Raw genomic sequence first — 27621 nt, 5'->3', positions numbered from 1 at the left:
ATTCATCCTTTCCTTACCACCAATCACTTTTTTTCATCCTCTGCAAGAGCAGGTGTGTCAGCATGAGCGATGGAGGGAGAAACAAGCTGGTAGAGGTTTTTTAGTGTTTGTTAGTGGTGGAAATAGCTTTTCAAATGATGGAATTAAGAACTCTTGGACATTAAAAAGAAAAATAGTTGATAGTATGCACAATGTGCTTCCAAATATTAAACAAATAGGCTGATATCACAGGTCATAGGCTAAACAATGCAACATAGCCTTCCATCTTTGTTGCAAGCTATAGAAGCAGTAGTGTATTGTAATGATCTTGATTAAATTTATGTTGAGCACGTTTTGCCTAAATTCATTGTGCTTTGGAGGATGAAAATCAGTTTCCCACTTGATGTAATGGTAGGCTAAATATACTGTACATATATGTAAATGTATTTTTACTGGGGGGAAAAAATTGCACAACAAGTGGTAAAAGATTGCACAATAGGAAACTGTACAGGAATGTCACACAGTATAAATATAAAGGATATCTGCCTGTGTAAATTTATACTGCGTAATATTTCCGTGCCATTTCCTATTGTGCAATATTTTACCACTTAAAATGCAATAATATTTATATCCTATAGGCTACGTTTATATTTTTCTAGAAAAAATACTACACATCATGTGTCTTACATTTATCCTGTGCAACTCTCATGGACATACAGTGTCTGTATAAGTGGTATATATAGTGTAGCCTGTATAGTGTTTTATGTTATTTTTTAATTATATTTCATCTACTTTGTATTTTTATCGTATAGGCTACTTATCTTATCACTCAATCACTTTTTATTCTTGCTTGTGACTCTTAAGTTGCTGTAACGTGTGAATTTCCTCTTTAAGGGATTAATAAACTCTTATCTTATTTTAAATGTGGTTGAGATGTAGCCCTACTTACAGGTAGCCTATGTTAATTAGGTCCTGTTCACATTTTATTGTGAAGTAGCCTCCTGTGTGCCCCCTGCTCACCGTTTCCATGGAAACACAAACAAACCGGCTTCAGTACAGGCAGTGATTTTTCTTCACATACTCCGCTTACCTGACGGTAAACCACGATTTCAACCGAGCTACCAAAATGGACTTGAACAATGTTAGGCGCGTATCCTCTGCAGGTTACCGGTTACCGGAGCGAGCCAACGGGACCAGGCCGATAACGACCCGGCAGCCGGCAGCAGCAGCGGACAGGACGCGCCAAGCCAAAGGAGACGCGGTGTCCCCGGAGCTGAATACAGACAGGAGGGATCCCGTTAAACAGGACCAAGTGTGGAAAGAGATGGTGTGGAGTGAGAGGAGAGGAGTGCGGGAATGGTGAGTGTGACACTGGATAATCTAACTGTTCTGGCTGGGGAGGATACGACTTTATTTCTGTGATGGTGATTACAAGCTAAAATCTTGGAGTGTAGTGAAGTTATGGCAGTTTATATTAGTTTATAGATCACTGAAGCTTAACAGATTTTAACCAATACATCATGATCCACAGGGAGAAGAACTGGAACTTCCTCAGGAACTATGATCAGATGGTAAGACTAAACGTATGTGCAAATTTCACAAATGTTGTTGTGACTCCTGTGAAGTGAATACATCTCTTCTAAACACATTTTCTTGTGCAGTACCCCTGAATAGCCTATATTTACATGAATATGGTCAAATATCTTTAATGATGTCTCACTAACAGCCTGACAGTCACACTAAAATGTGCACGGAAGATATGAAAAATACTGCCTTGCATAGACGTAGATTTTGCGGGGATGCAGGGGACATGTTCCCCCCAGTATTTCAAATGTGCATTTGTTCCCCTCAATAAAAACATGAAGGTTGCAGAAAACTTTTATTTTGACATAATTAAGGACATTTCCACCTTAAAATGATGAACAAAAGGCACAAAATTGTGCAGAAAAATTCACCAGGATGCAGGAAATTATTTAAAATTCAAAATTTGAGAGGTCCAGCACTCTCTCCATCCAACGTTGGGATGTGGCTGTCTTTTGTACTGTTTTTGGTTTGGGTACCTCCCTCAAATTTTGAGTTTCCAACAATTTCCTGCATCCTGGTGATTTTTTCTGCACAATTTTGTGCCTTTTCTTCATCATTTTAGGGCAGAAATGTCCTTAATTATGTCAAAATAAAAGTTTTATGCAACTTTCATGTCATGGAGGAAGAGTCATGTGGCTTGAAACTTTATTCTGCATTAAAATCCTTCTAATTGGGAGCTACTTGGGGTGTGGACTTATTTGTTTTTTACTTTGCTGGAGGTACCCAAGCCCCACATTTCACATATGTCCCCCTTTTATGTTGTAGTGACACCTATGCCCTCGTGTCTTTTTTCTACAGCACAATATTTAACTTTTTGACCATAAAAACTGACCAATGATGCGAAAAAGTTTGCATCATTGGTTGTTTATTTTCATTTAGAGTCACTCCTTGTAAATTCTTTGAACATCAAAATTAAGTAAACATGTTTAAATACTCAGTAGAATATAATAGATGACAGTATTGTAAAAAAGCATCCTATGTAGTAACCGATTACAGATAGCTAAGTCGTATTTGTCCCTGATGAATTGAACGTCAGCTTCATCTGTAGGCCATTATACAGGTGAATGTGTCTATGTGACCCCTTGTGTGTTTGTAGGGCCAGCTGAAGTCAGAGGAGCCTTTACCCAGCTACATGTCACTCTTCTCTGACCGCGTCCCCAACACCACCAACCAGATGTTTGGCAGCAGACTGTCCACTCAGCTGGGGAGTGATCTGGTCAGACTGGACAGGCTGTTACTCTGGTCTGGAGGCAATCACAAGCGCAAGCTGGATCCAGAGATGCTGCCCTGCTAGACGGCTCTGAAGATGAGCCACTTGTCATCAAGACCTCTGCACATCAGGGTTTTCTTTTTGGGATTCTACAGACTGCATTGTCTTTATGTGGAGCTTAGATGATTATAAGTTTGGCATGGTGTGGCACTCACCATAGCTCAGCCTAAGTGAGTTTAGATTCCATGTTATTTTTCTTTTTTGATCATTTCAATGGTGATACAGACATATGAAGCCATATCAGTGAGGGAGTCAGGATTAACAAGAGAACAATGTTTTCTCTCATACATCTGCTAATTCTTCAAATATTTGATTATTTCATATTGTACTTTATGTCCAGAAATGTAGTCTTTGGTTTGGGTACTTCTTTGCGGCAGAAAAGGTTACATGCAAGAGTAGCCTATAGAGTTAATGTAGAAGGCGATAAAGACAGGTGAGAAGAGAAGACACCAGCAGATCAGATTCATGTCATCCGAGCTCCGTCAGGTGTTTAATCAGATACTTGATAATCTAACAAGATACCTGATCAAATTTGGATGAGAGAAAGGTTGTATCACCACTTCATTCCTTTGTGCACTCAAATTGAGCTGCACAGACGAACAAAAAAACTTTAGCATACAGTTTAAAAGCAGCTCCTTACTTACCCATGCTGCAGGAATAAGTCTATATCTTATTTTTGGTGTTAAATTGGTTTTATTTTTTTAAAATGAAATGTTTAAAATAGCTGTTACATACTGTCAAATGTTTACCAGGACCTCTAAGCCATTGTTCCACGGTGGAGGAATTACATCAGTTTATTTTTGTGTGATTTTCACAATGGTGTAGCTTACACTCGTCTGCACTTTATGTGAGCAGCAGCATATCTCAGGTTGTTGTAGCCTACTGTAGCAGTTCTAAAAGGCCATTCTGTATATTGTTAAGTCATCATAAATAACTGCCCCTTTTGTCTTAATTTAAATCAAAATGTTGGTCCCCAGTTTATTTGAGAAATTTGTACAATCTGGAAGTTAATGTCTTATTGCAATAAAGATTTTGCATTTTAAAGTTTGTGTGTACTTAACTGATTTTGTTATATTTATAGTATTAAATAATATGTCATGTTAAATCAGTACAGAAAATATGATGAAATTAACAGGTATAGATTTCTGGGGGGACGCTGCAGACATTCCCCCCTCAATATTTAGAACATGTGCATTTGTCCCTCCAATAAAAACATGAAAACTAGCAGAGAACTTTTCCTTTGACAAAATTAAAGGCACTTACACCATATATTGATGCAGAAAATACACAATAAGGTGCAATATAATCCACCAGAACACAGGAAATTGATTGTTTGATGCTCAAAACATTCTGGGAGAGGGCCCCCAAAACCCATTGTTTCATACTGTATGTGCCCCTGCTTAGAGTATTTGAGTAATAGTGCCTCAGTGGTTTCCATCATGTGACAGCACAGCAGACTGAGGACTTTTGTCCTAGACTGTTGAAATGCAGACTCACTGAAACGAGAGGACAGGAAGAGAACACCACGGCAGGTTTTGAAATGAGTTAACTCTGAGTAACTTGTGAGCACAACGAGCCAATCAGCTTTCAGTGTATGTATGCGGAAGTGGGAAAGGATGCCGGCTGACGTGAGAAACCGCCAAGTTCACAGAGTTATAAAGAAAATCAAACATCTTAGCCTTCAAAATAAAAGTCGACTTATCTTTCTTTGAATACAATTTAGACAAAGTAACTCTTTTTAGAGTTGCAGTAACTTCAAATTTAATTTTATTAGATTTTATTATTTTTAGAACTACATATTTCACGACACTATTTGAAAATAAGCGTCACTTTCTATTATTTTGAAAGTTTAAAACGGAAAGCTTCACTAAATTCATCCATCTTGACACTGGTGACCGCGCAGCAGCAGCAGCATCTGGCTGCTACATTTAGCAAAATCCTGTCAGACCAAACAATTTAAAGCTCACCTTTTGTCATCTCCATCAGTAATAAACAATGCCGGTCGACACATTGCTACATGCCGCTAATTTCAGCACCCTGTTTGTGTGCATGGTGCTGAAGTTCCCGCAGATTTTTACACTGATGCGAGCGAAATCCACGGCTGGAGTCAGCCTCAACAGTCTCCTCCTCGAGCTGATCGGGTATGTGAGTTTTAAATACTGTTATCGATCTGTAAACTTGTGTAGAAAGACAACGGGAACAGTGTGATAAAGTATGCAGTGCATTACTTACGATTATGCAACTCTGGTGTAATGATGTTGTCTTCCAGTTCCTCACCGGGAACACCTCTGGTGGGGAGGACCCCAGCTCCAAACTCCATTTAAAATGTTTGCAATTTATTACGGTCTTGCTTAGAGGTGAATGTGCGACTATCTTTAAACTCAATTTAAACCTGCTATTGAATTACTAATATGTAATGGTCAATTCGGCATACTTTTGAACTACCATACATTCTTTATTTAAATAACATGTTATAAAACCTATATTATTGCTCAACCATCATCACTGCCCCACTGTTTGCCTTTGGTGGGGGAAATGAAGGAAATGCACGAGCACATCCTCATACATAGTGATTATTTGGTGCAAGCACGAGGATGTAAAGCCAGTTTCCTTTCTAGATTAAGAGTAAACTAGAGGATGCACAGTAGAGAATGTCTCCAGGTGGATCCCTGACCGAGTTTTGAGGCACACAGCTGAAAAGCTTTCTAATACAAAAACCTAATCCCACTGTGAAGGCTTAACACTAAACTGTGGTTTCTTCACAGAGCTGAGGATTTTGGGCAAGGATATGTAGCCTCAATTAGGTGTGTGTGTCCTAACATCTGTGTGAAGGAGTGTGACATCTGAGGTTAAATCAGTGCGGTGAGCTGGTTCTTGTGTCTGAACAGGAAGTATTGACACAAGCAAAGCTAGGAATAACTCAACTAAATTTACAGTCAGTATTACATGTTGGGTTCGAGGAGATATTGTCAAATTATTTTTGATTTTTGCAGCTTTTATAAAAGTTCTTTTCGGATCTTGTTTAATTTTGGGTCTGTAAGGATGTATAATTTCTCAATGTCTCTCCCTGGTATCTGGCAGTAGCTTCACTGTCCCAAATGTCTCCACTGTGCTGGTGAGCGATAGCCTGCTGTCACTGTGCATGCTACTGTGAAATAGCCAAGCCATAAAGCTGCACTAGGTGTGATTGTCAGGTAAAAAATCAAAGCCTTTTAGCAAATATATTCATCATTCCAACTGCTAAGGGATCTCCGGTGTTGCCGTGGTTGCTGTTGGGAAAAACCAATATTTACACAGCACATGACCACATGTCAAGGTGCAATAAATAATATTTTAGTGCTCCGTGGTAAACTATACAATGCCTTGATTAAACTGTATCTGCGGGTACTGATTACGTGATAACTCTAATAGTTGCGAAGATTTCTGAGTTTTAAAACTGCTTTCCAGCCTGTCTCAGAACAAATGTAGCTCAAACCTTTTTGCATATAAAAATATATTTGCTCCTCATGTTAGTTTCAAGCCACTGTAAGTTGTTCATCTGATGATGTGCCATAACCTTGTTCAGATAGACGCTGAATAAAATCACTTAGTGGCACTTGATGTAAATGTGAAATTAAATGTTTCATCAAGTGCAGTCAGCAAAAGATCTTTTGTTCTGTGTGGAGAAAAGCCTTGTGCAGCTTTAACTTGAATTTCCTTTTGATTGTTTATCATCATGGCAACTTCATGTCACATCAGTGCCTCAGCCAACATTGTGTCACGATACAGGGGTTACCAGTCAATACATTGCGATATATTGTGATACTGTTAGCAAGATGGTGTATTTGAGTTTGTTTTTTTTTATCTAATTTTAGGAAAACTGTCATAGTGTGAGGAACACATCATCATGTGCATAAAAAATTGTACTTTTTTATGCATCAGAGCAGTGGGATCTGCATATGTATTTGCAGATCACTGGCACCACTACTGGGGTGGCAGTAGCTCAGTCCATAGGGACTTGGGTTGGGAACTGGAGAGTCCCCGATCCAAGTCTCCGTCTGGACCAAATATGGAGCATGGACTGGTAGCTAGGGAGGTGCCAGTTCGCCTCCTAGGCACTGCTACCCTTGAGCAAGGCACTGAACCCCCAACTGCTTGGGGAGCCTGTACAAGGCAGTCCCCTCACTCTGACATCTCTCCATTTAATGCATGTATCAGTCGTATTTGTGCATGTGTGTGTATTTCAGGCCTGTGTGTATATGACAACAGAGTGAAAAAATTGGATACCCGCTAGGGGATTAATAAAATATATGTTATATAACTGAAGGCTGAGTTTGTTGAATTCTTTCCCATACCATCAGGCTTTGAGTGATTTGTTTTTTGCCACTCACCCAGTCGCTGCCTCGTTTGCTCTTGAACATTGCTTCAGTGTTTCATGTTACATTATAATACAGTGTAATAACCTGACACCTTCTGCTCAACAGGTTCATTGTTTTTGTAACATACCAGATGTACTATGACTACCCACCTCCAACATACCTGGAATATCCAATCCTCATCGCTCAAGGTGAGTTGTCTGAAGTTACATGATATCCTTTTAAAAGGTGTCATGTGTTTAAATTTGTAGGCAAATAACATTATAAATGTATGTGATAAATATAGGCTATTATAAGGCTGTACTAAGTAGTTCCAAGATTTGTTCATCACGCTGACATTCAAATTATTGATCAACATACGAATGCTGGGCAGGTCTTTTCATTCTGTTTGAAACCCGGTGTTTCTGCACAGTCGCAGAAAAAGATTAGGCTGCACTAACCCTGCATTCATGTGGTGTCAGAATAATTGGAAAAATTAGTGCCCGACTTGGAAAATTTACATGAAAGCCCCTTAAGTCGGAAGAACAACTAGGAAAGTTGGCAAAAACTTTGGTACAGGAGTTGCAAAGTTGATGCAGAAACATAGTGGACAAGAGTAAATAATCTTTCTATTAACTCACATGTTACATGTCAATTTTTTGCCCACATGTAATTTGTAACATGGGATTAACTGTTAGGTGGAGACCTAGATTCATTAGGAAAATTATTTATTAGCATTAGTCAGATAAAGCAACATTTGAATAGTTCTAGTGGATGTAAAGGTGCAGCAACAAGTCTGGGACAAAACCACTTTCTAATATAAAGCTTCAAACTGTTATAGACGCGTTGTTTAAATGCTCTGAGCAATAAAATACAACACATCTTTGTAGCCTCCATTTTGTTTCCATGTGACGACATAAAGCTTGTGAACACACCAAAATCCTAAGAATGACTGAAGAAATGGTGTTATCTGAGGAGCACGTGAATGCAGCATAATACTGTTAGTAGGCTTATCATACTATTTATAGAATTAGATTCCTGTGATGGCTGCGATTGTGTCTGACTCATTTGATCCAAAGATTTCCAATAACTCCACAGCACTGAAACATCAAATAGACAAAATTTATTGAAAAACTGTTTGCTCTCCTGCTTGCTGCACACAAAGGGAGGCATGCACCTGTATTAAAGCGGCAGTCTAGCAGCAGTCTAACAGCAACATGAATTACATTTTTCATGTATTTTTCATCATTAAAGAAAGGTCATTTAATAAAGAAGACTAATTTAATCTGATGAATCGCTTTATTCAAATTGAAAGGAGTTTTTCATCATAGAATATGATGCCAGACATTCAAGGTTCATTCGAAAACCTCAGTAGAATCTTCAGATGTAAGAAAAAAGTGACATTCAGTACAGCTGTTACAGATTGTATTCATCTTAAACACGTAATTCTTAGATTTTCTGTAATATGTCTCTCTGTTTGGACTAGACTTTGTCTGGTGAAATAATTAAATTAAGAGCTCAGACACATGAACTTATCTTGTCATGGCAACAAGGGTCTGACAGAAAATCAATACATCATCCTCATGATTGACGTGGGCTGTAGCTGATGTCATGTAAAAAATTCTACTACCACAGTAATCATGTGTTGTGTGGGAACAAATGACTTGACATGGTCTTAATTTAAAGAGGCATTGAACTGACTATGACCTTTATTGATCTCCATTAGTAACTAGCACTGTACTTGAGTCTCCAGAGCCCATAGAGGCCTGTTGCTGATGTCTTAACAATGTAGGTCTCAGATATGTTATGTGTCTGTAGACCAAGTCTGTAAACCAGAGATGTTAGTGTCTGGGTGAGTTAAACTGACAGTAAGAGCTGTCAGAGCTCCTTGAAATCAAACTCAGTGCTGTGAAACATGCAGCCCACGCGTTATAACCTTCCCTGTGTCCTCAGATGCCTTCCTCCTGCTCCTGATTCTTCACTATAACGGCAGCCTGCGGCAGAGCCTCATCTACACCTTGCTGTATCCTTTCATCACTTTCAAATAGCCCCGCATGGGAAAGTGTTCATTCAGTGCTGAAGACAATCAATGAGCCGTCAGCTTCTGTCGATACCTCTTACAGTATGTCACGTGTTATTGCCTTAACCTAATGTGTTCAGGTTTGTCGGAGGTTGGAGGCTCCTCACTGTGGAGAAGTGGATCATCGATCTGGCTATGGTAATAAATCAGTTCAACATCAATCATAAGTCACAGCATGTCACAAAGTAAGCAAAGAGATGGCACGTCATCAGTCAGGAGTAATGAGGTGGAGCTCTGAACAGAAAGTTATCCAGACCTCATTGCACCTGGTGCATCTCAGGAAGACACCCAGACCTTATAAATGCCAAATGGTCGTGCTGGTTAATGAGATGAATGTGTCTGAATGTGTATTTGCATATAAATAGGTGAGCGCAGTGATCCTGCGACTGTTTCCCTAAAAGTTTGAGTTGTCGCAGGCTACAGAGAATATCTAAAACTTTTAAGCTGAGCTGTAGAGTTTCACAGGTCATGATGTTACATGAACACAGAGAAACACTGGAGACTAAATGTGTATTCAGTCTGACTTCCACTGTCTTCTCAGAGCTTGTGCACATTCATCAGTGCGGCCAGTAAATTGGCCCAGCTGCAGTGCCTGTGGAGGTCGAAAGACGCTGGACAGGTTAGCGCCCTCACTTGGGCCATGGCTACCTACACATGTATGGGTAAGTATCACATACAGGGTATGAGAACAAAGCAGTCCTGGATGCTGCACTTTAACCTTCCCAATACTGTTACTTTAGAACAGGAACAACTTAGAAATATCTAGACCAAACTTTTAACGGAAATACACACCAAAAGTGAAAATATATATTTATTTATATATATATACCTACAAGCAGGCTAGCCAGCAAGTTGTAGTTTAATGGTGCAGACTCGTTGCATCATCTAAATGCCCAAAAACATGTTTTTTGTTTTGTTTTGTATTTTAATGGGGTTTGTCGTAGTCTGTTCCCCCCGTTGAATAGCAGTTCTCTCCTGTGTTAAATTTGAGTTAAAGGGGATTTATGGTTGTGCGTAGACCCTATGCACGTAGCCTACACACTTCGCCTTCACCGTTGTGAGCATTTTAACTTGTGCTGTGGTGTGTCTGTGTCACTCTGCAGTTACACCTCCACAACACTAGTTGGCGGTGGAGGTTTCTATTAGGTGCTGTAAAGTTTAGTTGATTCAAAACACACCTTAAACACACATTGAATATGGCTGAACAAGTACACAAATTGGCTTCATTATAACTCGCAGCATTCACAGACAAACACTTGTCTTTATCTGGACACATTTTCCCCACAAATACAACATGCAAACGTTATTAGCACAAGTCTATGGCATTTTACAATGTATTAATTAGCCTAGCAACTAGCGGGCAACATTTAACAAAGGTAACGGCACACTATTTACTCCATTACAACTCACAAGATTCACAGACAAAATCACTACCACTACACTTACTAGCACAAGCCTATGGCATTTTACATTGTATAAATTAGCCTAGCATCTAGCGATCTTTTCCTTGTCTAATATAAAACCAGGGACAACAGGTTACGTAGGTTATGGCGTAGGCTCTACGACGACGCAGAAGTATAAATTAACTTTTACGCATCGCGCCAACATTTTTTAACTTATTTTAACATTTTATTTTATGTCTATTTTAATATCAAATGTCGTTGTTTTTATAAGCTGCTGGACAGCTTAATTTCCCTTCGGGGATGAATAAAGTTTTTTTCTATTTAACATTTAAGACATGCAATCTGAATTGAAGGCAACTTAATACTTTTCAAGACCATTTGTTAGTAAATGTTTATTAAAGGTATTTTAAGACTTTTTAAGGACCCACAGCCACCCTGGGGTGAAGCACAACAGTAGGTGGATGAGGTGAAAGATAAGATAGTGATAAATCTCTGTGGGATCAATTGTTATTATATTTAAAATATTGATTACATCAGGTTTAAATGCCAAGACATTATATTATCAGCAGGTTTTGAAAGCTTGTGATCACTGTGCGGTCACTAAAACTCATACTGATAATAACAAAGTCATGTATGGACCACACAATAAGTAGCACATTGATAATAAACCTATTTGAGTTATACCTTTGGAGCGTGTCTCAGAATCAATTAATTCAGGTTAATGTAGTCTAAATACCCAGAGTAGTCTGGGATACAAGAAATACAGCTTGTTTCAGAAAGGTCGATCTCCACTTTTTAAATAAATATCACCCTCTTGTCAGTCTAACCCTCGTGTTCAGCATTCCTAATAAATTCATTAATGCGTAACCAATTTCTGGGACTATTTCTTTTCCCCACAGTGCTGTTACTGTAATGTTCCTGTTCATGAATATGTATAATGCTATTTACTCTGCTCCTCATTTAATAAATTAGAAATTCCACGCTTCATTAATTAAATATTAGATGTTCTCTTTGATAATGAGGATGTCTTTAACTGGGCTTCCTCTTTGTTTCAGCGCGGATTTACACCACCACAGTGACAACCGGAGACACGCAGGGTAAGTCAGCCTGAATTACAAATGACAGTGGGATGTGTGGTGTCCCACACAGGAATTTTACAAACTCTATAAACATCTCTAAAAGAACAATTTAAAAATATTTGTTTCCTAAATAATGATCATCATAGTTTAACATGAGTACAGGATTTTTTTTGTGGCCTGGTGTTTTGCTACGAGGGTAAGGATGTGCAGTGGGAGGGATGGAAGTGGAATTTCCATAAGATAGTAGCTTCTGGTTGCTCATATAGTATCTGTGTCTTTAAAGGCTAATTTGGGATGAGGTTTGTATATTTCAGGTTTACAAGGGAGAAAATGCAGTACACATGTGGTGTGAAATATGAAATAGAACCTGCTATCATAATTTCTTAGTTTGGAAAGAGAGTTTTCCCTTTGACACCAAAGCATGGATGGATTATGAGACAATGAGCCCCTGGGCACAGACATATAAAAGGCATCCAACGAAAGAGCGAGACAGCCAGGATTAATGGGGATATAAATAGTTTTCTTTTGTAGCTGTTTTGTGTCTCTTTGTGGCCATTTTGCATATGTTTGAGGCTGTTTTATGTTTCTGTTTATGTCTCTTTGTGACCATTTTGTCTGTTTTACAACTATTTGTGTTAGATTTGTGTCTCTGAGGTTGTTGTGTCTCTTTATTGCCCTTTTGTATCTCCTTGTAGTCACTTTGTGTGTCTTTAGAGCTGTTATGTCTCTTTGTGGCCATTTTGCATCTCTTTGAGGCTGTTTTATGTCTCTTTGTACCCGTTTTACATCCATTTGTGGTTGTTTTGTGTCTGAGGCAGTTTTGTGTCTCTGTTGCCATTTTGTCTCTTTGTAGCTGTTTTCTGTCTCTGTTGTCATTTTGCCATTTTGGATGTCTTTGTAGTTGTTTTGCACCTCTTTGTAGTCAATTTGTGTCTCTTTGAGGCCATTATGTGTCTCTTTGTGGATGTTTTGTGGCCATTGTGTCAGCTTTTGTCTTTGGGGCTATTGTCAGCTCTTGGCACACCAAGGGACATTCACTTTAGCACCTTTTAACTTGCACATCCTCAGCTCATTGTTTTGTGATGCCAAAAACAGTTTCTTGATGTAAGTGTGACGTTTTTAAGCATAAGTATGTAAAATATAATATAATCTCTCTCTTTGTCACAGTTCTGGTGCGTTTCATTGCCATGACTTCGCTCAACATGTGGGTGCTGCTCACTGTGCTCTACTATCAGAGAAACGGCAGCAGATCCAAGAAAGAGGACTAAGCTTTAAATCTGCAGTTCACTCCCATGTCTTCCAGCTCGGTTTCAGCAGGGATTACTGGGTTACTCTGGACACAGCCAGGGCTGAAACACAAAACTGACGAGTAACAACGGTTATGTTAGCAGCTTTTGTAATACTGACTCATAAAATGTGCTTTTTCTAATGTTTTTACCTCAGTATTGAACCCACACACCTTTTTTATAACATTCCAGTGACTGATAATCTGCTGCGTGTAGTGACAGCAGAGACCAATGCTTTTTCATACTGTATGTGACAAAATGTAGTTATTAGATAGGACAGCGCAAGCCAAGTGTAAGTGAGATCTTCTTCCTCAGGATTTGAAATACTGTATTTTGAAAAGCTTTTCTTAACTATTTTAATAAAGCAAACATTACAGCTTCTTACACTGCCGTGATTTCAGTGTCATGCATTGAAAACACACCCAGAAAATCAGCAAAGTTGTTGTGCACATGTACAGAATTAAAGCTTCCAACACATTTCCTTTGAAGGCAGAAAAATAATCCGAAACCAAAAGGCACATCCATGTCTTTATTGTTGAAGTAGTTATTATTATAGAGCTGTTTGGTAGCAAACATGCAATCTGGATGTAGAGCCCTTAAATACAAAGTGGACAAGGCTGTATAAATAATATAATGTGCACTGTATGGCATGTAAAATATATACTGTGTATATTTATATGTATAAAACATGCTTCTTGGTTAAAGGAGAGCACTCGGTACACACGCACACACACACGCACACACACACATAGTTGCTCTCCACCTGCTATGTAAGCCACATACACAACAATGTGCCCAAACTCAGAGTTTGGTTACTTTTAATACAAAAATATCAGGACAAACACTTTTAGAAAAACTTTCAATGGAATAGTGCTGCTCAGTATTTTGACTCATGGGTTATGATTGCATACCTTCATTGTTTCTGCTTCTTATTGGTCAAGTCCCCAAATTTTCAATGCTAAAAACTACACGTCTAACAGGTGCAGGCCTGTGGGTGACAGCACTTAAGTGTGAGGCCTGAAAAGGCAAACACATGCAAGTTCACTCAGAGTAGTTGGTGATTAAAGGGGGCTTCAGTCAAGTATATTTGGATAGAAGTAATACAATGCCTGCGTGTCGTCTCTGGTAAAGCCCAGATGTACATTCAAACAACAAAAGGAGCCGAGCTCGGATCAGAAAAGCATAACGGTGCACCCCTTGAGTTCAGTAAACATTAACCCTCATAACTGACAGTGCAGGTTTGGAATATTATGGGATTACGAGGATCTTATGTCTGGTTCTTCATCTAATGCCATTCAGAGTAGGATTCTGTTCACTTCTAACCTTTACTGTAGTCACACAACGACAAACCGGTGATTCAGAGCGTGACCGAGTCAGAAATCTGAATAAGAGGCACTCAAGGAATTATTTACGCAAATCCTGGAGCCATATGATACTCTTCCCAACAGCTGGTTTGCTTAAGTACCTCATTCAAGTTTCTGTGACCCGTGTGGACGCGCACCTGAAAGCAGAATCGTGGGAAGCAAGAAGCTACAATCAATATGTTAAAGAGTTTGAATAAGCCAAAGTACAGATACTGTATCTGGGATCAAGTTCAACAATCTCAGCTGTATGCAGCCAACAAATTACAGAATTTACTATCTTCTGAGTGTAGTGTTCCCCATTAAACCCTTCATATTGTTAACAATCATTAAACACAAGAATGTCTTTCTTTATTTGGCCACAAGAATCCCCAAAGGTGGTGAGGAGGAGTTGAGAGTTGGGTCCTTCAATCAGACAGTGTGTCCTGGTGAGAAGTGTTGAGGTAAGTGTATCCCCTCCTTGCCAGCCCAGGTCGGGCTAATAAGAGCTCTCTTCTGTTCTGTGGGAGCTGAACGAGCTCCTCCAACCCCCAGAGACACTTAATTGCTCTAGTTAAGGGCCCAAGAGAAGACTTCAGCTAATGTGCTTACAAGCCATCCAGCTCGGTGAAAAGATCACAGGTGTTCAGGTGAGTTTGATAGTCGTTAGCGCTTCTAGTGCCTGGGAAAGAAGTTCAACGAAACGGGGGAAAACAGACTTTGTAACTCTCACAGGCTGAAGCACGACAGGGTGGGTTGTGGAGAAGTGATGTGGAGTTCGGTGTGCTGATCTGCAAATACAGCTTTGTATAGTCTTTGATTTTGGAGGACACACACCCCACCACCTCGACAAGGCGACACACTCCCAAAGCAAGGTTAACTGGGGGAAGAAAGAAACAGGTGCAAGATTAGTCTCAGCAAATACCTATGATGTGGTCAGAGGAGTACAAACAGTTTGTCCTCATAGGATGAGTCATACTAATGAATCCTGCACAAGCACAGATTGTATAAAAAAAGCAGACACGAAGCCATATACCTGCTTTCTGTCTAATGGCCAGCAGGGGGCGACTCCACTGGTTGTAAAAAGAGGTCCAATTACAAACAAGTCAATGAGAAAATGACACTACTTTTCTCTTGACTTAATACCTCAGTGAACATTTTCCTAATGAGTTTATGGTTTCAATCTATAGTTTCTAGTCTCCTTCAATACATCATGGTGTTCACTTTGTAAATTATGGTCCCAATTAGAATAAAATAGTCTATAAATGAAGCAGGGTTATCGTTTAAGGGGTGGCTACCTTGTGATGGCTACCACAGTAATCTGTCAATCAGGACAGAGATGTAGCAATGTGCATCAATGGCAGCCTCTCCCTCCCATCCAAATACGGTCACTGCGGGCTCCAAAAAACCAAGATGGTGACGGCCAAAATGCCGAACTCAAGGTGTCAAAGCAGTAATCCACAAACCAAAATGGGTGAATTCACAGTGGTTATGTCCATTATTTTTATACAGTCTATGTGCACAACTCACTTATTTCACAATGACTCAAGATCCTACTGTATGTAATCACCTGTCAATAGAATTTTTCATAGATACCAAATAAATCCTACATATGAAAAATATTACATGATAAAGATTTCTTAAATTTGTTTTTTCAGGAATTGTGGCTGAGATACATACACTCACAGGGATAATTAACATTATGGAGACATTAAATTACTGCAAACATATCCTTGAAAAAATTTCTGTTTCAACCCAGACGACAATGTATCTGCGTTAATTAAAAATACCCAGTGGAGAGGTGATCCAAGCTATCAAGTGAACAACCGAGGAACCCAAACAAGCATGTGCACTAGGACCAACATATGTGGACACAGCCCACCACCATCACAAACTGACAACCAGGACTGTGGACACCAAAAGACACCTTTTGGTTGTAAAACACTTATACACACATTCAAAGATTGAGTCGTTTATAGAGAAACATCTGGGCAAAGGAGGAACAAGGTGGGAGAAGTCGTCATTTGTACCACTGTGTGAGTCCACTGTTGGATTCCTTCATTCTGAAGCCATTTGACCTGCAAGGGTTGAGGTCAGAGAACATAAGGCGACAATGGATGGGACATGCTTAAGGACATTAGCAGGATTATGTGACTAGGGAAAAGCCCCATTATCCTCAGCAGCTTTAAAGTTTAGTCTTGTGTAGACTTTGTGCTCGGCTACCACCCTAAGTAACAGTATGGATCTCACGTTTTTCAAGGTAGCAGAGAAAAGGCAGTGATTGTAAATCGATGCCCCGTGGAAACAGCGTTCCACTGCAACTGAAATCAACACACTGCACAGCACACACTGCACACAGTGTTACCATATATGCTCATCAGAAATGAATAGAAGAACAATCATCATCGATATCATCCAATGCCCAGTGCCAGTCCTGAAGACCAAAGTCCTCCAATCTGAAAGAGGAGATTAGTTATGATGGCCAGGTAACAACTGCTGCACACACAGACTGGTAGCCAAAGTCTATTGTTCTAAAGTGTAGGGTTGGATACCGTTCCCCGTCAAAGAGACTGTGGTGTTGTGTATTATTATGCTGAGAAACACAAGACTGAGCAGAGTGGAGACTGAAAACAGGCTCTCATTCTCTGCAGGCTCACTCACTTTCTCACACAAAAACACCTCTCACTGAACTCTAGATTCGGGCTTTATACTCCTCTACAAGAACAGCTCCACTGCATAAACATAACAGCCTTTGGGGTTTCACACCATTAGCTTTCACACAGGTTGAGCATAGAATATGAACTTTGCTTTTTCTTAGATTTGGTGGCTCTGAAAACAGATGAAACTGATACCACCTGGACTGAAAAGGCCAGGAGCTAACAGTGGTAAATATTCAGGATATTTACATTTGAGAATTTTCATTTCAAAAGATTCAGAAAACTTAAGTATGATATTTTTCCAGAACTTCTTTTGTGTTCCCTCACAATAACTTTAAAAAATGTTTCTTTTTCGATCAGGGTACCTTCAGCTTAAGGAAAGTTAAATTTAAGACTTTCACTTCACCTTTTCCCCAAAATTGAAGGAGAAAAAAAAAAAAAAGTGGAATGGTGGAATGTGTGGAAAACGACATCAATATTATAATGAAAGTGTCAGAAACAGACATAAATATGTTATAAATCATATTATTTCATATAAATAAGTCCCTTAAAAATCATATTTCACCCCAAAAACAGAATTAGTGTGTTGATAAGGTAGAATTTTAAGGCTGTTTTTTGGTAGAACATGATTTGTCCTAATTCTCAAGAACATTTGTGTGTGTATATTAAAACCCACCATCTATTCTCTGCCTCACTAAAGACCTCCTGCATATCCCAACATTTCATACAAACTAACAGAACATTACAAATCTTATAGGTATAAATTACTGACAGACCCTTTTGTTTACAGCTTGTCCAGAAAGCAAAAACTGTTTGTATATGATCTTGTGTGCTCTGCTACCTGCTCTTGCTGGTGGGGAGCTGTCGACTGGGCCTCCTCATGGACTGACTGGGCTGGACCTTCATGGAGGCACGTGGAGAGGAGCGCGCAAAGTGCTCTGGTGGTGGAGGCTTCTTAGGAATCTTCTTGACCAGTCGGCTCACCCACTTCTGCTGCTCCTCCTGGGACACGGCCAGCAGCAGCAGGTTCTTGGCTGAAGACACGTCGTAGTTCACTGGTGGTGGGAGAGATGTCACATTTTCAGTTATAGTCTTTAGCTACCTTTATTGGCAACATTAAGGCTGCATGAATAAATCAGTCTGTTCATAGATTATTCCAGATGGGACGCATCGTACCTTTGCATGGAGCGATGATCTCCTCCTTCTTGTCCATGTGGTCCTTGTGGCACTTGATGTGGCAGCGCCGGCACTCCAGAGCAGGCGGCGGCTTGAACATGTTCCACAGCGGCTTGGTGCATGCCTCACAGTTGGTGGGGAAATGGTACAGCGTAGGGATGAACTCGTGGCCCTTGTGGCAGATGTAGCTGGACTTCTCTCCGATAGGCAGCGGATCCACGGGAAACTCTGGCTCCTTTTTGCTCTCGCCTTCATTGGCATAAAGAATCTGGAAAGTCGATTTAGAGTGAAGATAATGAGGATTTTTTTCGCCTGAATTTGTGCTTTTGATACTAAACAAAAATCATTATTGATCATCGAGAAGTTCAAATTCAAGATACTGTGATATATTTTTAAATTTAAGCATTTAAGCATTAAAACTATTGAAGTGATGCTGAGACGGACCTGGAATATCCTGGGAATCTCTTTGGCGTCAGCACGGTACACATCTGTTTGCGTGACAGGCCTCACATGGAAGAGTTTGCTGCGTGAAGAGAATACATTAGTGTCCCCTCATCACAACAAGTCAGCTGCATCATCAAAAGCTCCTGCAGGAATAAATGAAACAAACTCAAACTGACACTGGGTTGTCTTCTCAGCGGAGGAACATTAGGTGTTACACTCACTCAATATCAAGCACCATGTAAGGAATGGACTGCTCTTTGTCTTGCTCGTTGTTGTAGAAGAGAATCTTCTTGCTGCTCACCACAACATACTGCAGCAACACAACAGACATGCTTAAGGTTACGTTAAATCAAGGAGAGACTGTTGTACATCATCAAAGCAACTTTATACCCTGTACCTTTCTCTCCCATCCAAACTTCTTGGTGTTGTTTCTGACAGGGAGCGAGAGCCAGCCCTCCAGCCTCGTTTCTGAGTGGGAGACGGACAGAGAAAGACGTGGAAGTTACAGTGAGTATGCATACTGTAATGATAAGTTGTCAGTGTTTTCCAACCGACTAAAATATAGGGTAGCCGTCGTTATTTTATTTGAGCTGCTTGTATTCACACCGCAGGAGTAAAGTCAATTTTGATCGACCTCCGCCAGCTGTGTATCTTTACAAACTGTTTAAGGTCTAATCCAATTCTTTTTTATAACTGCATTTATCAAATAGATGTGCATTGTCAGCAAAACATTTACACACACAAAATGCTGAGTTGTACAGTGGCAGCAGCAGCAGCTGTGATGTAGTGAAATAAAAGATGACACATTTTTTCAGCCACTAGTATACAAAAGCTTTCAGTATTACTTTGTTTTATCTCCCTCAAAACCCAATTCCTCATCTAACTTACCTTTTAAGCCCTATTCACATGGGACTAATATTATCAGGGAAACTGGTGTTTTGGAAATTACCCACATCTGTGTTTCGTGTGGCAAATTCGCATGGGATTAGTCTGTATTTTAATTAAATTTTTCTTATTTTATCCCCCAGATATTACGTCAAACTTCTGCCTAACATCCACTTCCTGAATGACAAGAGCAGTTGATGCTAACAAGTAAAACAGCCATTGAACACACACCGACACACTCTCTCTAAGTGCTGTGTGGGGTGAATTTGCACCCAAAAGGCTGTCAAAATGTTCATTTATAATTGCCAACGCAGCCTCCATAATTCTTGACCAGGAAAGAGGCAGAAATGAGGTGTGGATAAAATATAAAAACCCCGCTATGAAAAAACATGTGACCCCAAATCACAGGGATGCTGATTCGTGCGGGACTAATATTTTCACATGACCACTGTGTTTACTCAGTGGTGGAGCTCTCACCCGTGAACGCATCATCAGTGTCAAACTCTGGCCCACTGCTGACACTGGCGGAGTCCATCGATTGAACACTGAGTGTCTGCAGGAGGTTCCTCAGCTGCTCGATGTCACTGTCCTTACTGTCCAGGGCCATCTGCAGCTCAATACGCATCTGGCTCTCATCTGACAGTTGCTACAAAAAAAAAAAAAAAAAGCAACAGAAAACAAAGTGCAGTCAAATACACTGAAGAGGGAGTGATACTGCTGCACATGCTGGCTCAGCCTGTTGTTACTGAAGGGAGAGACAACAGAAGTCAGAGCGCTGGTGCCACCACGCTGTGTAAAATGAAACAGTGAGTGTCCTACTGACCGCCTGCATTTCGTTGATCTCTCTCTGGTATTTGATGATGCTGCTGTTGAATTTTTCCTTCTCCGACCTCAGCTCCAACTGCAGCTTCCTGTTCTCCTTCTCCTTTCGCCGCATGTCTGTGTCGTTACCACGGCGACTGCCTCCGCCACGAACCTCCTTCCTGTTCATGATCTCTGCCAGCTTATTGACGGCCTGTAGACAGACATGAGCACCACATTTACCACATCTCATGCTTTAGCTTGTTTTCAGAGTTGTCTAGATGTGATGGGAGGCACTTCCTGGAGAAATAACCCAGAGACTTCTCTAACATTAGCCCTTCTAATTTTGTATCAAAACCTCTCAAGTTGCTGTCTAAGTGTATTTAAGTGGCTGAAAATAAAGCACATGCATGGTGTGATTAGTAGTGAAGTTTAAAAAACATGCCTGAGTCTTCAGCGTCCTCTCTGACTGCAGCTGCTTCTCAAACGCCTGCTTCATCTGGCTGATCTGCTGCTCCCAGTCCTTTGACTTTTCTGATTCTGGAAAAGAAAAGATACACAAAAATAATAAATAACCATGCCAATATTTTACTTATAGTAAAAATTTAAGTTGTATTTTAAGCACATCAATTACCTTCTATTGCCTCCTTCAATTTGTTGTTCAGTTCCTCCTTCTCATTGGCTAGGTTGGCGACATCACTGGTCAGGGTCCTGTTGGCTTCTTCCAGCTGCATGAAGCAGGAAATACCATTATATTCACTATGTTATGGGTAATTATGAGCACTGTCTAAGCTGCCTGCCAATGCCATCTGTTGTCCAACCTCAACCTCTTAAATGGATAGTTCAGATTTTTTGAATCGCGGTTGTACAGAGTACTTACCCATAGCCAGTGTGTCATATACAGTTAAAATGTTTTGTTACTGACCCCTCCATAGCAGTAGCTTACCTAGCTTCTTTGTCAGACTCTTTCCTGCTTCTCCAAACTGACATCTACTGTATGCAATACACTGACTATGATAAGTACCTCATACACCCCCAATTCAAAAGTTGAGAATGTGCTGGATCTATAATTTATTGTTGTTGTACATTATATTTTATTTCTTAGTAATAAGGCAAGCTTTCCTCTTTATCTGATGTGATGTGATACATGTGATAAATGTGATGAACAGCTTCTTAACAACACATCAGACCCTTTCAGATCACGTAAATTAAGCAGGAGACAGGAGTTGATGCAACTCACCGAACTGATGGTGATGTCCTTCTCCGATAGCTCCTGACGATGGCGGGCCATCATCTCCTTTAGCTCCAGCTCCTTCATTATCTTCTCCTTCTCCAGGTCTGAGTACTGCTCCTCAGCGATGGAGCGCGCCAGCTGCTCTGAGTCAGCCTTTGTCAGTGTAATCTCAAGCTGAGCTGCCAATGAATCCCTAAATGACATGAAATAACAAATGAAAATCTGACACTATTAATCACAAACTCTGAATATAAGTGTCTCATTCAGAGATATAAATTAAGTGACTGCTGCATCCTGAATTTGTTTTGGTTTTGGTTCATGTTCAGTGCACCACTATCAAAGTGGATTAAAAGGAGGTATCATATTTTCAAACAGCCAAAGCACCTCTCCTCCTGAAGCTCCTGCAGGGACTGCTGCACATCTTTGTAGAGTTTGTTCCTCTCCTCACACTCCTCTTTCAGTTCACGAACCTGGGTCTTGTACAGTGTCTGGAGAACACAGCAAATAGGTCAAAAACACCTTGCAGTCACAGGTAATACATTATCACACATTGTGATGCAACTCTTTACTTCCATGCATCTCATAAATTCAGCAGCCTACTACTTTGTTTCTACTGGGAAGACTAGAGAAGTCAAAACAGTTCCAAAAAGGCAAATACCTTCCCTGAGTTATAATAAATACACACAATGCATACAAATGAGCCATAAAATAAAACTATGATAAAGGGAAACAAATAATTTGGATTCTATTAAGCATTACAACATTGCATTTACACAAATCATGAAATGTTTACCTTATCATTATAAAAATACATGAAAAATTACCACAGACCAACCTGCAATAACTACTGAATAAAAGAAACGCCCACACACTCAGCAAGCGAGATGCAGAACCATAATGTGCTGCGCTTAGTCATTTTCCATCCACATATGTAATTACAGAGCAGAATAAAGACTCACAGAGAAATACTGTTCAGCTTCCAACTGGTCCTGTAATTCCTTCATTTGCCCGTCTGTGTCCTGTCTTTCTCTGCGGTCGAAAATAAAAACATCCTGTTACTCATCATCCTTTTTGTGTCAAAATATGAAGCCTTCAGTCTGAATGCTAGAAAACAGTTATACAAAATGTTAAAAACTGACTTGCGCAACTCTTGGTTCTGTTTCTCCAGGCTGCGTTTGATGTCGAGCAGGTGATTCATCTCCTGTTTGAGTTGCTTTTCAGAAGTTCGCAGAGAGTTGAGCTGCTGGTTCTGGGCCTTGAGGTCGTTCTGAGTCAGGTTACGCTTCTGGGTCTCCTGCTCAATCTTCAGCGTCAGGTTTTTCACCTGGAAGAATGACGCAGATACAGTAGGACAGAGTTTTTGTGGATCACTAGTGTGATCATTCATGTAAATTAATCTCAATTTAGAGGGAACACAGCTCATTTATGACAATTTACAGGGCTTTTTAATTGTGAAATATCACATCAGGATGTCCTTGTATTGTCTGAGTGACACTCTGAAGTGGTGTGCTGTCATTCTGAAATAAAACTGATCTTTGTAAAGGAATCCTTTATTATTAGGTTTGATTAATTATTCTCATGACTGAAAATCAATTTCTCTCTGAAATAATGTTTGCAGGCTGTAGTTATTTTTACCTGCTACAACAACATCCTGACAGCTGGTATTGTTTTCACCTGTGTGTGTGTGTGTGTGTGTGTGTGTGTGTGTGTGTCATCATGGTGAGATGTGATCCTGGTGGCATCCATGGCAGCAGACACTACCACAGATGCCGTTTTCAGTATTATGCCAGATATTAATGTGTCTATCTGTCTGTGGACAGATTTTGTCAATGCTGTAGTGTCGCAACCGTGCAAGATATAGTCACAAAACTTTACTTATGTGTAGTTAAGATCAAAATGAAAAGTGTGAAGATGTGCATAGTCCGAGCAAGGGCCATTGGCTACCCCCACGTTGTGCCCCTGGCCAAGTTTCATAGCTGGGCTCTAGTTTGAATTATCAATAATTTGATTTATTATTTAATCCATTTAGTTATAGTTAAATGTGTATTTTTATTTGTTATCGGCAGACTGACTGACTTATTGAATGAACTGAGGGCTGTTATTTTGAAGTCAGTTCTTACATGCCCTTGCTGTAATGCCTGGTATATACACGTACACAAAACAACATGGGGGCCAGTTTGACCATCTTTTTCTAAGTGGAGGCTTGACTGCGACGTTCTGCACTAGGTGGTGCTGTTAGTGATGGAATAGATTTGGAAAGGAAACTGAAACCATCTTCAGACGATAGACACACTCTGGTATCTTCCTCCATTTTTTTTTTTCCATTTTCCACCTGAACTCAGGATAATGATCGACAAACTGGTGGGTGTGGTTGATCAGTTTGGGGTGTCTGTGTGTGTGAGAGGGAGAGCATATAACCCTGGCTTGCTTTTCATGCTTAAATAAACTGCTAAAATGCCCCAGGAATCTGGATGTGACAATCTGGTCATCTGCCATATCACACATAAAATCACATTCGAGGTTATCAGATAAATTTGCTACATCGCCCACTCCTATTTAGAACGTTGACTTTGCTTTTGTTATGGTTTTGTCTGTATTTACTGTTTTTGTATCCGCTGAATCACTGCCATTTTTCCACAGCTCAGACACATTGTTACATAAGCTGTTAGCACAAGCATAATTTGTTTCTGTAGGTGGCAATTAATATGTAAACACACACTTCACTGTTCCCCCGCAGAGAATATAAACACTCACCTCCTCAGTTAGTAGGTCCTTGTGTCTGCGTAGCTCATCTAGTTTCTGCAAAGCCTGTTTATAGTCACAGTCCATCATGCTGCTGTGCTTCTCCAGATCTAGAATTCGGTTCTCCAGACGAAGTTTGGCTGCTCGTTCCTCCGCCAGCTTCTGCTCTATCTCTGCATGTGAGTTGTTAAATTATATTCACGTGTTAAAGTTGTGTTAATCCATAGTGAACCTTGTAACGCTATAATAATAAATGCACATTGTGTGTGACTCATAAGTGCTAAAGGTGAAGTCAGAGATGTCCACTGGTTCGAAACTATTTCACAAAGTTCAAATCTCAAATCAATGGCTTCTCCACAACATCGTATGTGTGATGGTACAAACTAGGAGAAACAGACAGCTGAAGTAAGCAAGGATGTCCGTAAGAGAGCAACCTGAAAGGAAAGGTTCGTGCCCCTTACCCTTCATGGACTCTGACTTGGCGCCCTCAATGGTTTCTTTGATCTTGCTCTTGTCTGCCAGCATTGCCTTGGTGGCCTTGTGAGAGGCCTCCTCCTGCTCCAGCTCCTGCTGCAGCACCTTCAGCTTGTAGGTCAAATCAATCTCCTTGTTGCTCTTCTCCTGCGCGAGGGAAACAAGGGCAGAGGTGTTCGGATAAAACCAATGAAACCCTGAGAGCAAAACTCAGCCGGCAAACACAACAACATAATGACCTGATGCCAAAAGCTGCACTCAGGTGGCTTCAGACTTCCTGCAGCAGAATACAGCTCTGAATAGGAGCATTAAATGAACATAATCTGAAATCATTATCAAAGAACTGAAGCACTGAATGAAACTAAGCATCCGTTTAGTCAATGTTCTTCTCTGCAGACCTTAAAGCTTCACCTTCAGGATCAATATGCCCTTTGAATTATTTAGTCAACCAAATGGACCTCACCAGCTGATCCGTGTAAGTGTAATACAATTCTTTATAGATGGTGCCCATTAAATTATATGTAATCAGCAACTTATTTGTAAATGTCAGGCCACTAACGGTTGTAAACTTTCACCAATGAGGCTTTAAACCAGTCAGAGAGGCAGCCTGTTGAATCAGTTCGTAGATTATTTATCAGTCCTCTGTTATGATGCTTCCACTGCAGCAAACCACATCATGATGTAAATGTTTTATACTGATGCTAGATAACCCAAGACAAAGAACACTGGGGAAGAATCATTCTTCATATTTGCAGTCCAGGACGTCTAAATTCCTTCTTCCAGGTATTCATATGACATTACAATTATTACAAGAGAGTGTGCCAAAACATGAGGAAGGTGGTAAATACTAATAACATAATATTACTATTTCTTATTTCCATGTTCGGTGAAGAATACACTCCATAAGAGGTTAAAAAATTAGTTATCATCTCTGGTTTACCTTCTCCAGATCTGTGTGTTTTTCCTGAAGCTGTCTCTTCTCTGTCTCAGTTTTGGACAGAGCCTGTCTGTGCTGACGTGCCTCCTCCTCCAGGCCAGAGATGCGTCCTGCACGACAAAACCAAGAGAATCGTCAGAGAAGGAGCACGTTACAAAACATCTCTGAAACACGTATATAACATGCAACATATTGTTTATGCTCACACACAGCAGGGCTCAACATTAGCTTTTAAAAGTGGCAACCACGCATCAAGCTTTTGGTTCCCGAAACTGATTATATGGTTGCCATTTTTAGTCACCCTATATTAGTACGATACTATGCCGTTAAATGCCAGCCTAATGATGAAAATGTGATAACAAAATTATTTGTAGCTTGTGTTTTATCTGATTTTATCTTATCTTATTTATTAAGGCTCATCCAAATATGTCTCACATTTGGGGGTTTTTCTTCACAGCTTTGTGCATGAATAAACACACAGAAGTGTTGCCTAGTTAAAATATAAAGAACTTATTTATTTGGGATGCATGTTTTGCTGTTTGCCGTCCATAGTTTTTATATGTTAAAAAGTTACTCCCACTGATGGCAACCAAAGGCCATGATTTGGTTGACAGTTTTTCAAGATGGTTGCCAGTGGCAGTGTGGCAAATGTCATTGCCAAGCCCTGCATAGTCCCAGCAAAATTGTATGCCCACACTGATCTGTGTCCAGCAAGACTGGGACAGTACTGGGCAGCCTTTAAATGAGTGTGTTGCTTTTTTCAGAGACACCATGTGCCACAGTTTGTGTATATATATCAGCAAAACGAAAGGTTTTGATTATGAATATTTAGATAAATGCCATTTCTAAAATATTCTAGGTCACTGAAGAAAGCACGTCATTGATGATTTAATTACATTGTGCTACATTGTTTGATTTGTAAATGCAACATTTGGTCAGGGCATCCAATGACCCACAACTAGAGTTTGACAAATGTCAATAAGAAAATGAACTGAGGGGTCTACATGTTGCAACAAATAGAGACTGAGCAGAAACCTGGGTGTGTGAACTGGGCTGTGTTTGCTTCAAGTATGACCTCACCTCAATTAACGCTATCAGATAAAAGCTTTTATATGACCAGTTAAATAGCCCGAGTCCTGCCTCAATCAGATTAAGGTTAAATTATTAGCCCTGATGTTAACATACTGGCTCATACTGATACACAACTGCAGTCTGCTGCTGCTGTACACTGACCAGCTGCAGCGGAGAAACTAGCTGTTGTATTTTATTCAAGGGCGGAGAGAGGAGAAAGAGGACGGAGCATTTCATTTTTTACCCTCTATACTGAGATTTGTTCAACCAGTGTGACAAACAGGGCTTAAGCCTTGTATCTCTAAATATCAGATGTATTTGTTCATGTTTGGATCAAGGCCACTGCGGCCCTGCAAAGCACCTCCAGACAAACCTGTACTGATAAAAGCTCTTACAAATAAATTCAAATCAACCTCTCTCTCACACACAAACACAGATAGTGACTGTGTTGTTTGCGTAATGGATTCTGACTACAATCGAGCTGCACTGCAAACTCCTTATTAAGGCCTGAAAATCCTCTTTGCTGCACTCTATATTGGTGTGTCACACAGCTCTTGCCCACCTTACTGCCCCACTAAATCTGCCATGTAAGCTGCTGGGCAGACACAAGTGGCTGAGATACCAAATTTTTATCCAAGGCGTGTAATAGAATTTCGACTTCATAAAAAAACAGGGTATCAGCAACTACTTAAAGTGGAACAAAATTGTATTTCACTCACTACTATCACCCATTTATATAACTATATATACATACATATATATACATATATATATATATACATATACATATATATATATATATATATATATATATATATATATATATATATACACACATATATACA

The 27621-nt window shown here is 40.0% G+C and overlaps 3 protein-coding genes across 5 annotated transcripts in view; 2 read left to right on the top strand and 1 right to left on the bottom strand.

The window, feature by feature from the left end:
- The first annotated feature begins 1020 nt into the window (after positions 1-1020).
- Positions 1021-3862, top strand: c14h2orf50 (chromosome 14 C2orf50 homolog). 2 transcript variants are annotated; one of them, XM_050061881.1, is made up of 3 exons: positions 1021-1338; positions 1511-1550; positions 2660-3862. In XM_050061881.1, the coding sequence occupies exons 1-3, from the start codon at positions 1106-1108 to the stop codon at positions 2855-2857; spliced, it is 471 nt and encodes a 156-aa protein (XP_049917838.1). In that variant the 5' UTR covers positions 1021-1105; the 3' UTR covers positions 2858-3862. The 2 variants fall into 2 exon arrangements, with proteins under 2 accessions (XP_049917838.1, XP_049917837.1); XM_050061880.1 differs by having other exon boundaries at positions 1511-1562.
- Positions 3863-4703: 841 nt separating this feature from the next.
- On the top strand, positions 4704-13399 carry slc66a3 (solute carrier family 66 member 3). The gene is made up of 7 exons (XM_050061275.1): positions 4704-4974; positions 7297-7379; positions 9121-9190; positions 9328-9385; positions 9789-9909; positions 11706-11747; positions 12897-13399. The coding sequence occupies exons 1-7, from the start codon at positions 4829-4831 to the stop codon at positions 12995-12997; spliced, it is 621 nt and encodes a 206-aa protein (XP_049917232.1). The 5' UTR covers positions 4704-4828; the 3' UTR covers positions 12998-13399.
- Positions 13400-13529: 130 nt separating this feature from the next.
- Positions 13530-27621, bottom strand: part of rock2a (rho-associated, coiled-coil containing protein kinase 2a) — a 43180-nt gene continuing 29088 nt past the window's right edge. The window contains exons 16-32 of one of the 2 annotated variants that reach the window (XM_050061272.1): positions 25709-25815; positions 24756-24915; positions 24307-24467; positions 22692-22876; positions 22512-22581; positions 21937-22040; positions 21559-21745; positions 20953-21046; positions 20764-20858; positions 20341-20532; positions 19995-20163; positions 19030-19100; positions 18854-18942; positions 18633-18711; positions 18189-18456; positions 17854-18067; positions 13530-15235 (exon numbers count right to left, since the gene is read on the bottom strand). In XM_050061272.1, coding sequence (XP_049917229.1) covers positions 15232-15235; positions 17854-18067; positions 18189-18456; positions 18633-18711; positions 18854-18942; positions 19030-19100; positions 19995-20163; positions 20341-20532; positions 20764-20858; positions 20953-21046; positions 21559-21745; positions 21937-22040; positions 22512-22581; positions 22692-22876; positions 24307-24467; positions 24756-24915; positions 25709-25815 — 2249 coding nt within the window. In that variant the 3' untranslated portion in view covers positions 13530-15231. Of the gene's footprint in view, positions 15236-15255; positions 16812-17853; positions 18068-18188; positions 18457-18632; positions 18712-18853; positions 18943-19029; positions 19101-19994; positions 20164-20340; positions 20533-20763; positions 20859-20952; positions 21047-21558; positions 21746-21936; positions 22041-22511; positions 22582-22691; positions 22877-24306; positions 24468-24755; positions 24916-25708; positions 25816-27621 lie in introns of those variants that run through there. The other variant, XM_050061273.1, reaches the window with a different exon arrangement.

This window comes from Epinephelus moara, chromosome 14, assembly GCF_006386435.1.
Source record: "Epinephelus moara isolate mb chromosome 14, YSFRI_EMoa_1.0, whole genome shotgun sequence".
Lineage (NCBI taxonomy): Eukaryota > Metazoa > Chordata > Actinopteri > Perciformes > Serranidae > Epinephelus > Epinephelus moara.
Note: the sequence above shows the minus strand (reverse complement) of the source record. Positions and strands in the feature narration are given on the sequence as shown.

Excerpts from the sequence above, each read along its gene's own strand:
- c14h2orf50 (XM_050061880.1), top strand. The coding sequence starts at position 1,106 with ATGGACTTGAACAATGTTAGGCGCGTATCCTCTGCAGGTTACCGGTTA. Across the intron at positions 1,339-1,510 it reads AGGAGAGGAGTGCGGGAATG|GGAGAAGAACTGGAACTTCC; the intron begins GTGAGTGTGACA and ends CATGATCCACAG. Across the intron at positions 1,563-2,659 it reads ATCAGATGGTAAGACTAAAC|GGCCAGCTGAAGTCAGAGGA; the intron begins GTATGTGCAAAT and ends GTGTGTTTGTAG.
- slc66a3 (XM_050061275.1), top strand. The coding sequence starts at position 4,829 with ATGCCGGTCGACACATTGCTACATGCCGCTAATTTCAGCACCCTGTTT. Across the intron at positions 9,910-11,705 it reads GGCTACCTACACATGTATGG|CGCGGATTTACACCACCACA; the intron begins GTAAGTATCACA and ends TCTTTGTTTCAG. Across the intron at positions 11,748-12,896 it reads GACAACCGGAGACACGCAGG|TTCTGGTGCGTTTCATTGCC; the intron begins GTAAGTCAGCCT and ends TCTTTGTCACAG.